Source organism: Passer montanus, unplaced genomic scaffold (assembly GCF_014805655.1).
Source record: "Passer montanus isolate IOZ18808 unplaced genomic scaffold, ASM1480565v1 scaffold144, whole genome shotgun sequence".
NCBI classification, from domain to species: Eukaryota; Metazoa; Chordata; class Aves; order Passeriformes; family Passeridae; genus Passer; species Passer montanus.
In genome coordinates, this window is record NW_024361386.1 from 505,061 (window position 1) to 517,721 (window position 12,661).

The 12,661-nt window shown below is 50.5% G+C and overlaps 1 protein-coding gene across 1 annotated transcript in view; it reads right to left on the reverse strand.

The window, feature by feature from the left end:
• The window catches only part of LOC120498256 (dynein heavy chain 9, axonemal-like), a 99,881-nt gene extending 94,985 nt beyond the window's left edge, over nt 1-4,896 (reverse strand). Inside the window, exons 1-4 of the mRNA XM_039700772.1 lie at nt 4,882-4,896; nt 3,445-3,732; nt 2,566-2,776; nt 252-379 (exon numbers count right to left, since the gene is read on the reverse strand). Of these exons, the coding sequence (XP_039556706.1) occupies nt 252-379; nt 2,566-2,776; nt 3,445-3,633 (528 nt within the window). The 5' untranslated portion in view covers nt 3,634-3,732; nt 4,882-4,896. The remainder of the gene's footprint in view (nt 1-251; nt 380-2,565; nt 2,777-3,444; nt 3,733-4,881) is intronic.
• Nucleotides 4,897-12,661: the final 7,765 nt, after the last annotated feature.

Genomic DNA, 12,661 nt, shown 5'->3' on the forward strand with positions numbered 1-12,661 from the left:
TAAAGGGCCTGAAGTTATGATCAGGACATTTGCAATTACTCACATGCATGCCTCTCCAGAAAAGGGAAATTCCAATGAAAACAAGCTCTAAGTTATTTCCCTCATGCACCATTGCCTTTATGCAATATTGTTTGGTGTGTTTGAAGAAACACAGCTGCATTATTCCAGGAGATGTTATTACAATCTGCATTTCTCCCAGGCTGAATCACCCCTGACAAGGAATACCTGCTTCTTTAGCTGACATCCATTACCTTATTATCATCCATCACAGTGTTCAGAGATTCAATCCACATTGGATCAATATCTCCATCTAGTACCATCCACTTGGGACCATCATGTGAGATGTTGGCCAGCTCTCTCATGATTGATGAAAACAGGCCTGGGAGGGTGACATGAATATGTTGATGAACACTGAAGTTGTCACCTGCTCTAACAGATTTTTCCAGCAATTTCCTAAAAATTATGCTTTCCCCTTATACATTCATAACTCTTTGCATCTGGACATAAATAATACTGTATAATGATATCTGCTTTGAAGAAAAAAATATTATGAGAGTTATTATCACTGAGAATGATGGTGGGCCTACATGAGCTTCTTTCCCACTGAAAACCATAAGACACAGGAAAAATGAAGAGCAGATACTCAGAGGAAAAAGCCCCACAAACTACACAATACAGAGAAAACCATCTGAGTATGCCTTGAAAATTCTTTTTTCTTTTTTTTTTTCCCTGTGGCTTGAAGTATATGAGGAAAATCAAGATGCTTTAAACACTGGGTCATGGCTTTAGTGAGAATGAGAGGAGAACAAGCCCAGACTGACATTGAGTGACAGTACAAAATGTCAGTGAAATCAAGGAGACAGAGAATATGCAGAGTCTCAAGGGGAGTAAATAATGAATGCTAAGAAGAGTGAGAAGCTGGGAACAGAGCAGAAGTACTGCAGGGCAAATGAGAGCTCCACAAAACCATCACTCTCCTCCACACGAGGAAATACCTAGGGAAAGGCTGCTCTGCATGAAGGAACATCAGGCAAGCATTAAAAACAGCCTCTCTTCTGGTGAATTGTGACAGGCATGCTTTGTGTTTCTCCAGGACCAGCTATTCCCTCGTGGTGCAGGTCAGGAACCGCCGGTGGCACCGCATGACCGGCACAAAGCCTGTGCAGGGCAGCTCAGGCACACAGCCATAGAGGGGTCAGAGGTAAATAACACCTCCCTGGCTCTGCCTGGACTCCATTCCTCACGCTGGACACAGCTTGGCAACCTCTGCAGCACTGCCAGTGCCAGCTGCAGCTCCTGCCTGGGAGCATCACAACCACGGCAGATGAAGGGAAGTGCCCCTCTCCCAGCCTCGGGCATCCACACCACAGAGGGGTTTTGGGATTTGAAAGGACAGTTTGGTTCTACAAATAACACTTTTAGGATTCCCTTGTGGGGCCTTTTTCCACCTAAGATGTGCAAACTTCCCAGCTGCCGGCAGTGGAATGAGTGACAGGATGAACTTGGTAAGAGGAAAAGGAGGAGCTGATCCATAAAGGGACGCATCCTCTCTTGTCAGGCCCTGCTGAAAATGGCCTGGCTGCTCTTTGGCACCAAGAAACAACATTTTCAGGAATAGTTAATGAAGAAAATATCTGCCTTGAGCCATCAGAGAGGAGCCCTGTAAGTTCTCTTGAAACATTAGAGAATTGAGAATATTGGAACCTTCCAATATCTCTCCTGCTGTCCAGTGCCACCCACAGCCCCTGATCCACAATCCCCAGTGTGCAGCTCCCTCTGCAGAGGGCTGGCTACATCCCACACTTCCCTCTGGCACTTTGATTTAGGGTCCCCAATCACAATTTAAAATAAATTAACCCTGGCAGTGGAGCAGAGCAGGGGGCAGGAGGGGTGGTGGCAGGGGGCAGGGGAGGTGGTGGCAGCTCCTCTCCTGGAGACCTCTGGCCAAGGATGATTTATGGAGCTGTCCTCCCTCACCTCCCCCTCAGCTCCCAGAACAGGCACACAGGGAATCAAAGCTGCCTTCCTGGATTAGTCACAACCCAACGTTTTCACTCTGCATCTCTGCAATCTTTCAGCAGGTCTTAAATGCTCATCTCATCCTCCTCAGGAGCAATCAGGATCAACAGCCTGGCAAATGCCATGTGCTGGAGATCAGGCAGGGATATTCAGAGGACAAACACCTCTCAAAGGCTGCTGGGAGTGTCCAGCCATGGAAACCTGGAAATGGCAGGTTTTTGGGGGATATTTTTTGGGGGGCCCTAATGGACAGCACAGGGCAGGAGGGAATTCTCTTCCATCAGCAGCCCAGCCCCATAAAACAACCTGCCCCAATTAGGAATTGGGAAGCACTGGTGTTAATGAACTTGATGACTGTCCTTATGGCAAAAAGATAAATTCCCAAAAAGCTGTGACACCCTACATGTCCTTCCAAAAGCAAACCCCCACACAGCTGGGAGCAGCACCTGGGTTGTGAGACCTGCACAAAGAGACCCATCATCCACTCAGGAGCTTCATTAAAAATACCCTTTTTATCTCCAAATTCAGCCACGAAAAGACATTTACCATCTCTCCACTCTCTCGTTGCTGGGTTAATGATGCCGAAGAGCTCGTCGTTGGTGACTGCTTTGGGGTTGAGGTCTGTCCACACAGGCCGGCGCCTCATTCTCTGGTAGGTTTTGTGCAGGGACCTCAGCACCTGAGACTTGCCTGTGCCTGCAGCCCCCACCACGAAGACGGAGTGCCGGACACTGAGCAGCTCCTCCAGCTGCACCACCTGGGGAAACACCCCCAGAGCTGACAGACATGCCAAACTGAAGTTCAGATGTGCAAAATCTAGGGGAAAAAGTCCCTGTGCATGGTTTAGGGTTCTCGTTTAGAACGAGATGTCCTTTAAGGTCCCTTCCAACCCAAAGCATTCTGTGAAATTAGCTCTCATTGGGGCTCTTGCATAGAAATTTGTGACCCAGACCCACAGAGGGATTTGACTCCCAGTTTGGTCTGACCAAACAAACCATGATGGTGAAATCCTGAGCAGGCAGACAAAGCTCCAGCACTGCTCACATGTGACAGCCACCAGCCAAGGAGGCTCTGCACTCCAGGGACTGTGCATGCACAAGAGTCAGTCTCTGGAAATCCAGGGAAGAGGAAGAGTAGTCAAGACTGTCCTACATCAGTCTGTCTGCAAGGGGAATATTGGGGCTTCCCCATGACTGGAAGTGCCCAAGATGAGGTGGACAGGGCTTGGGAGCACTCTGAGATAGTGCAAAGTGTCCCTGCCCATGGCAGAGGGTGAAACAAGTTGAGCTTTAAGGTCCCTTCCAACCCAAACCATTCTACAATTCTGTGATTGTGCAGAGCATTCTTTAAAGAAGCAAAGATGGTTGAGAAAACCCCGCTGAGCTGATGATGGTGCGGGTAGAGCAGAACATCCCTTGGCCTTACTTTGAGCACAAAGTTGTCCTCAGGCTGCAGCCGCAGCTCCAGCACAGCCTCCTTCACCACAGCCTCAAAGTCCAGGTCGCGCTTCCGAGGCACATCCAGCGCAGGGAAGAGGTCCCCGATCAGCCCCATGAACACTGGCACGTCATCTGTCACGATCTTGGGGATGTTGAAGTCGCGGAGGGAGCGCATCAGGACCTGCTCCTCGGGCCGCGCGGGGTCCGCGCGCTTCAGGGCGCCGGCCACCACCAGCACCGACTTGATGGCCCGCAGACCCCAGTCGTAGTGGTCCTGCGTGAGGGGGAAGAAAGGCATAAAAACAGGGGTGAGTTTATGCCTAGGCAGGGGTGAAAACCAGCAGTCCCAGCTGCCAGAGCAGTCAGCAGTAGAAATGCAGTCAAATTCGTTATTTGTGTCGTGGACAGAGACCTCCACCAGCCTGAGGCACCTGGTCTCCATTTCACAAGGTGAGCTTCCCACCAGGGAGAGCACTAAGGAGTCAGGTAATTCAGCTGTCCGTGCCATCACATGGGCTCAGAGCTGGCACTAAGTCAGCAGTAGGACTTGCACTCTGGAGACCTAAGCAATTCTTTCCCCTAAACCCTTAAACCTTGGCCCTTTGTGGAGGTTAAGCAGGGCCTGTCAGAGCCCTGGATCTGCAGGAGCTACTGAGGTGGAAGGCTTGTTAATCCATTCTGAGGCCTCAGACACCCACATTTCTCCATCACCATCTCTCTCACTAATGCAGTTGGTCAAATGCTTCTGCGCCTGCAGATCCTCCAGGAGAGCAGTTTGAAAACGTCATTGCTCTGGTGATCACAAACCCTCTCTTCTCCCAGCAGCTGCCACAAAGGCAGTCAGTAGCTAAAAGCTGTGAAGCTTCAGCCCTGGAGGTGCATGGAAGTGTCACATCCCTGATTTTGGGGGATCCACAGCAGAGTGTCACATCCCTGGTTTTGGGGATCCAGAGCACAGCAGAGGGCTCACCTGCTTGGACAGGAGCTCCTTGCAGAGTTGGTAGAGCGTGATGAACTTCCTGGCCAAGGCCCGGGCCTGGAGGAAGCCCTCAGCCACCAACATAATCTCACAGATCAGCTCAAAGTCTGGCACAACCATGGCACAGGGCCTAGGGAGACAGGCAGGAAAGGACTGCAGAGCAAGCATTGACTACAGAGCTCGAGGGCAGTGGATCTGTAGCTTTATCTTCCAGATCCTCTCCAGTGAGCCACTGGAGGCTCTCCCAGCCTGCCCACACTGCCTTTCCCATGGCACAGGACAGAGCTCCGTTGTTCTCCTCGATCCAGGCTTGATGCACAAGGCTGAAACCATCTGTGAATCCCCAATGCCAATGAATTTCCCAACAAAATGAAGCCTCGATGTTCCAAAACACAATTTCTGCCAGTTTTATCTCACAGGTCACAAAACCTGACCTCGACTCACCTGAAGAGAGCTTTTAAATTCTCAGGTAGCTCGGTTCGTCCTGCGTAACCAGGGTTCATGGTGATGAAAATCCCAACTGAGGGCACTAGGTTAATGTCTTCTCCAAGAAAATTGAAGGATTTCTTCTTCTCCCGGATGGCATCCTGCACACTCTTCACCTGGGAGCCAAGGCAGTGCTCAGTGCTGGTGTTCAGCTATGAAAAACCCCAGACAGCACTGCTGCCCTCCCTGCACTTGGCCCATGATGACTGGGGATTATCACTGCTCTGGTCTGGCCTTTTACTGACCATATAAAGCTTTCTACACTGTTTGGGGTAAATCTGTGTGTCTCCCATCACAATCCAGCTCTGACAAAACAAAAAAGGGCTGAAGAGACGGGACAGTCAAACTGAAAAGAGTTGCAAGAGTTAGTTTAGCTTCATAGGACACTTGGCTGGTCTTTTCTACTTGTCTGATTGCAGCTTTGTTCTTCTCATCCTCCCCTTTCCAAAGAGGTCCATTACAGCCAGACCATCTCACTGCCCACCTTCCATTCCCATGGAGCAAGTCACAGGATCACTGGGTTGGAAGAGACCTTCAAGATCATCGAGTCCAACCCAGCCCCAACAGCTCAACTCAGCCCTGGCACCCAGTGCCACATCCAGGCTTTGTTAAACACACCCAGGGATGGTGGCTGCACCACCTCCCCGGGCAGCCATTCCAGAACTTTATCACTTTTTGTATAAAAAACCTTCTTCTAAACAGCCAACCCAGCCAGGCCACCTCACTGCCACCTCCCATTCCGAGTCCATCCCAGCCAGACCCTCCTTCCCCACTTCCCAAGGGAGCAGCCCCTTGCAGCCAGCTCACCTCTTGATAACACCACTTCAGGAGGGAGGAATCTCTGCCCTAAACTCACCCTTTTGCCACCTTAAAGCAAAGCAATTAAGGGAGTTTCTCAGTGTAAGGACCCACATCGACAGGAGCTGCATGACTAAGGCAGCCAATTAAGCATCACCATGGTTACCCTCTAATAGCAGCAGAGGCGATGATGGAGTGACAGCCCTGCTCGCTCAGACACCACGCTCCAGCCAGGAGCCGGGGAATCATTAGCAGCTGAGTCATATCTGGGCTTCTTTTGTTCGGCTCCCCCTTTTATTTTAAGATCCTCAAAGACGTTTTTCAATGACAACTTTAAGCTAGAACCTGATGGAAGGGAAATGGAAAGGGAACGACACACAGACACCTGTAGCTGCCTGGGATGTTTTTGGGACATCAGAGGAGGCACAAAGATGAGAGAAAGAGAAATGAGAGTGAGGAGTTCGTGGAGGGGTTCAGAACAATTCCTTTGACCTAGACATTTACAGAAGTGTAGAAACTTCTGGGCTCTACACCTTAATTTCTGCAATGCCAGGCCCCAAAGTGGGTCTAGGAAGAATTCAGCACCTCAGTCCCAAAACTGGGATCCCAAAACTTCACAGCTGACATTGGGGACCAGAAGAACTTTGATATTTTAGCAACTCAGTTTTCAGCCCTGAAGTTCCCCAAGACTCAAATCCTTCTGCTCTGGCCCTGTGGGAGGAAGGGAGGGAGGGAAGGAAGGCTGGCTTGTATTTATCTACAAGCTTTTCTCCACTTACCTGTACAGCAACCACAGAAAGGACCTCAACTGAGATCCTGTTAAATTCATCAAAACAGCCCCAGGCTCCTGTCTGGGAAAGGCCTTTGTAAATATTCCCACAAGACTGAAAATAGAATAAAATAAAATAAAATTACAAGAGTGAAATCACAAACGGAATCTACTCCAGCAAAAAATGGATTTTATTTCCCTGCCTGTTTATTTATAGCAATTTACAGTCTATTGTGGGTATTTAGAAAGTGCACGGGAGCAGCAGGCACAACTCAATTATAATATTTATAGCTCTGCACAGTTTGCCACTTGATTTGCTAATTGCCCTCTCTAACATCTCTGCACTCTGGTTCCATCCAAAGGTCACCTGGGCTGAGTGACTGATGGCCCCACGTCTATGAGAGACCTCAGCTGGATAAAATATGGTCCAGGGCCACCAAACTCAGTGCCCCTGGAGAGCACAGGGATCAGCCTCGTGACCAGTGCTGGCCTTATCCCAGCAGAGGATCCTGAGGAACCAGGAGGGCTCTGGGACAGGTATCCTGTGGGTCTGGAGAGAGGGAATGCATCAGCACAGCCTCGGTCTCCACTGAACAGGCCAGAATTTGTGAAGAATTTCATGTAGAATGAACTAACTCCAGAAGTGAAGGGAAAGGTGGAGCAGGGCAGAGAGCACAGCTCAACTCTCCCCCTCCTCAAGACCCTCGTGCAAGCCTCAGAGACAAAAAGGAGGAGGAGAAAAAGCTGCTCAGCAGGAAGGGGAGGCAGCAGGGATGTGAGGAGAGGGGATGGCTCAGAGCAAGCCCAGCTGGATCACTCCCACCCTGCAGGCTCCAGGACCCTGATCAGCCCCAGTCTGGGGGGAGCAGCACCTTGTAGTCCATCTGCTCGGAGCAGTTGAACACGTAGACCATGATGCCCAGGGCTCGGCCCAGGTCCTTGGTGGTCTCTGTCTTGCCGGTGCCCGCAGGGCCCGCGGGGGCCCCGCTCATGGTCAGGTGCAGGGACTGGGTCAGGGTGATGTAACACCTGCACAGGGCGAGGGAAAAGGGGAAAGAGACTGAGCTGGGTGAGGGGAATGGCAGATTTGTCTTTCCAAGCAAGATGTGGGTAGATAAAACCGGCACTGAGAGATAAAAGAAACGATGGGAAGCATTTCGCTGATTGGGGAATGGAAAAAGGTATTTGCTTTTACAAATAAACTGTAGGGTTGATGATAAATTAAATTGGACATTGAAAGATGAAAGAAAAATGGGGAAAAGCCCTAAATTCCATAATATTTAAAAATTAAAAGGGAGGGTTATACATTAGAGGGAAATCTCTGGTATCAGGCATATTGTGAAGTCTGTACCTCCCAAGTACCTCAGAAATGGGGAAGAGAGAAGTGAAATGCAGCTGGGAAATTGGGATAAAAAGGAGGCTGTGTTCTCCAAAAACTTGAGACACCCCAGGGGAATGCCCTATAACCTCTCCCTTTATTTGAATAAAGTAGAAGGACTCCTCTGTCTCCTTTTTGCACACAACCCCCTGATGTTTGTGGATTAATTTTCCTGGGTGCCACAGGCCACTGCAGTGCACTCTGCGGGGCCCTGTGCCTCCTTTGGGACAGCTCTGTGCCAGCACAGCCAAGGTGAAACCCTGGTGGGCACTGACGACCACCCCAGGTGGTCCCACCAGGCATCACCGGGGCCTCACCTGTCCGTCAGGGGGGTGATGACGAGCCGGGGGGTGTTGCCCAGGTACTCGTAGCAGTAGAGGAACTGGGCATCACAGATGTTGGCCCAGCAGTGCCGCTCCTCGTCCGACCAGCGGTGCCGCAGCTGCGCCAGCCACACGAAGGCCTGGCCATTGTCCACCTGCAGAGTGCCACCAGGGAGGGCAGGGTGATGCCTTCAGGTTTAGCTTTCGTATTTTTCATGTTCTGTGCTGCCTGGGTGTGTAGCTCTGAGCTTTGTGTTAAGTGTTAGTAGGTTTTTTTACAAGGTAGGTTGACAAAATAATCCTTTTCCAGCTTGGGACCAAGGACAATCAATGCAAGCTTCAGACCCAAAATGCGTAAGCAATGGGGAACTGAAGAGAGCAAACTAAAGGAGGATGGGACTTCATGACCTGGACCTGGTATGTGGAATTGGATAATTGGACCCCAATATGGAAATGGACAATTAACCCCAATAGGGAAATGGACCAAAACTTTAAAAAGTGTGCAACCTCATGACTGGGATCCATCTTGGGTATAGCCATGGCTGTTCTCTTTTGCTGTTCCAGGTGCATCCTTTAAAGGCCTTTCAATAAATCCCTACTTTATTATTTTAGCTCTGTCTAGTCTCTGCTCCAGGTCAGCCTCTCTAGGCATCAGTTCTGGCACTCCAGATGGGACAGAAGGTATCTGGAAAACCCCTGGAGCAGAGGAACACCCAGCTCCTGTCCCCCACTTCTGCCATCACTCCCAGGGGAGCCCAGCTGTGGTCCAGAAGGTATCAGAGCCAAAGACCAGGTTGGACAGGGCTTGGAGCAGCCTGGGATGGCAGAAGGTGTCCCTGCCCATGGCAGGCGGGTGGAATGAGAAGAGCCTTAAGGTCCCTTCCAGCCCAAACCACTCTGGGGGTGTGTGATGACAGGGCAGTGGAGTGGGAGTGTGGACAAATCCCAAGGGATTCCCTGTGGGCCCACACCAGAGCAAGAAAGCTCCAGAGAAGAAATCCCAAATGCTTTTCTTATGGCCCTGCTGAGCCGGGCAGTGCTCCCAGTGCCTGTCCGTGCTCTGTCCCTCCACGATCTCCCCTTCAGTGCCCAGCATGGCTCTGAGCTGGGAACTGAGCTGGGAACACCGACCTTCTGTGCTATCATCTTGGCCACCACGTCCCGCGCGTGCACGTCGATGGTGCAGATGGTCATGATCTTCTGCCTGTCGCCCCTGGAGAGCTGCCCCAGCAGCATCGTCACCAGCGTGTTCAGCTGGGCCACCTGCTTCTTGTGGTACTCCTTCATGGCCTTCTCGTAGCCTTCCTTCATCCTGGAGAAGGCCATGCCCACCTCAGCTGTCCACCAGATCTGGGTGCAGCAAAGAGCCACCTGGGGAAACAGGCTGGCTCAACAGCAGGGCAACATGGGGGTTTCCTCACCTCTGAGAGGGTCTGGGCCATGGGGAGGTCAGGGATGAGGCATCCCTGACGTGAAATGAAGTTTTGTTATAATTATATTACCACAGCAGGAAGGAGAGCAGGGATGCATTTTACATCCCCTGAAATTCCCATCAGTGGCAGACACAATTAGCAGCTGCTCATCAGTAAATGAGCCCCTTTCTCATGTCTGAACACATGGGAGGCTGCCAGAGGGGCACCCAAGGGGCTCCTTCCTCTCATCAGGCCCCATCAATTTGTTCTCTCACCCCACTGGGGGTAGGGGCTCCCTGTGACCCCTGGGGTGCAGCAGCCACTGCCCAAGTCCCCGAGCTGCATCCTGCCTGGAGCTCTGGTCAGAGCACAGAGCTCAGCCTGGGAATCCATCACAAGATGGCCGGGAGAAAGGAGAGCTCACCTGATACCTTAGGTTTTAAGTTTTTCTGTTCTTTGGTGTGCAGCTTTAGCTTTCTATTAAGTGCTACTAGGATCTTTTTATGGGGTGGTAAAGACAAAACAATCCCATTCTAGCTGGAGACTCAAGGACAATCTCTTCAAACTTCAGGCCCAAAGCACAAACAATGCAAAAAGAGGAGGGTGGGCAAGCAAGCAAGGAGGATGGAACTTCATCATTTGGAGCTATTAATTGGACAGTTAGCTCCTATGTGCAAATGGACTAAGACTTATCGAAATGTGAGATCTCATGACCAAGCCTTCTTTTGCTTCCATCTTGGAGCCATCCGGGCAGAACCATGACTGTGGCTCAGGCACTGCCAGGGTGTGGCCTTTGAAGGCACTTCAATAAAAATCCACTTTATTCCTCTTAACTCCCTCTAAACTCTGTTCCAGCTCCTTAAGGCACCACACCTTCCTCTGTCCCCTGGACAGCACAGCCAGAACCATTCCCATCCACAGCCCGTTCCCCTCTGGAGGCAGGGCAGGGCAGTACCTGGGCAGGGTGGTCAAAGAGCCACTGGTCCCTGGGCTTGTCCTCGTAGGCCGCCACGGCCGCGCCCAGGCCATCCCTCACCGTGGCCCTCATGGTGTCCAGCAGGCGACCCAGCCACACCTCCACCTGCAGAAAGGGTTAAATGCCAGGAACCCTCCTGCTTCTCACCCCTGGGCGATGAGGGATGGTCCCAGGACACGCCTGCTGTGCCTCAGCAATGGGGGGGACAAGCAGCTCAGCTCTCCAGCCAAACAAGCCTCAGGCCTCCTCCAGGCTGGGGGACTCTGCCATTTCTGCTCCTGCAGGATCAGCATCTCTTCTCAGAGAGGTTTTTCCACCAAAAAAACCCTCCCAGCTAGAGGAGAACCACACTGAACTCCACTGAGGAGCAATTGAGCTCAGCGTGTTCCAGCTCCAGGCCATGGCAGAGTCACCTGTGGGACTGGAGCACAATCTGCCAGCAGCAAGAACACAATTCTTGATGAGAATTCTCACATGCTGGGAACACAATTCCTGCTGAATTTAGTGTTTCACAGGCAAAGTCCTCACTGAGAGGAGGGTTTAAATGCCAAGTGCCATCACCGGGGAGCTCAGAGCTGGTATTACCTACTTTAGCTTCTTTTTACAGTCCATGGAGAAAAGTGCAGCTACAGGGACAGAAAAGCTGAGCAGTAATTTGATTTCTAAATTTTGTACTTCAACCCATCCTATGAAATAAGATTTGGAAAACAGGGGGAAAACCCTTTTCTTTCCAAAGGTATCTGTGCAGAAGTACTATGGAATAATTTAATCTGTTTTCAGACTGCATCCCCTCCCAACTGGGTGGGTAAGAGCAACCTTCAAAACATCTTTCAGGAACTAAAATTAAAAAGCCCAGTGAAGAATAGGCCACAGCCTTTTCTCACACTGTGAGGAGCCATCCAGAGCAGGACTGGAGCTGTGCTGTAAGCAAGGATTAAGTTCCACACCAGCTCCTCCAGCTTTTCCCATGGAAGCAGTGCAGTGGAACTCTACAAGACCTTGGCCAGGGATGCTCACCCAAGGGGGTGGGAGCAGTTTCCACCAGGCAGCTTGGAGGGGTCTCCCCTGTCACCTGCCCACTGCAGTCACAGGGATCACCGAGCTGGACATTTCCTCCTCTCTGCTGCACATTCCCAGGCCAGCTTTGGTTGTCTTCTGCTCAGAGCCCACTTAATTACAACACTTGGACGATAATTTTTGCTTGTATTCGTGGCTAGCCAATTCTGTCACACAGCTCATGGCTACAGACAGATGTCTCTTCTTCATATTTTAGTCTTAACCAGCTTTAAAACACATTCCAGTGCTGATTTCAACAACTGATTTATAGACAGACAGGGTCTCCCCTGTCACCTGCCCACTGGCCAGATTTGGTTGTCTTCTGCTCAGAGCCCACTTAATTACAACACTTGGACGATAATTTTTGCTTGTATTCGTGGCTAGCCAATTCTGTCACACAGCTCATGGCTACAGACAGATGTCTCTTCTTCATATTTTAGTCTTAACCAGCTTTAAAACACATTCCAGTGCTGATTTCAACAACTGATTTATAGAAATACTAAGAAAATATTACTATAAATATTTGGATTAATTTCTTAAATTTACCAGCATCTCAGCAGAGAAAATAAATCTAGTTACATTACCTTTAGTATGTTCTTTTCCCCCTCGCTAAATTTCAGATGTAAACATCATGTATTTTTCTTTCTAATATATTTCTTCTAGATATGTCATCCCATGGCACACTAAGGCCCCTCTCACCTGCCCACTGCAGTCACAGGGTTCACTGAACTGGACATATTCCTCCTCTCTGCTGTACATTCCCAGGCCAGCCTTGGTTGTCTTCTGCTCAGAGTCCACCTGGAACTTCAGCCTGGCCAAGTTGTCAAAGAGTTTGGGAAGGTGACGCTGCACCTGCCAAAGGGATTGTGTACATGAAGTGAGGGGGACAGGACCAGGACAGGCAGGGCAGAGGGCAGCAGAGGTGTGACAGCCACAGTCCTGCTCACAAAGAATGGCCTGGACTTCTTGGCAGCACCAGTCACTCGTGGCCAGGATGCTGCCAAGAGCAGCCTCCTGCTGTCCTTC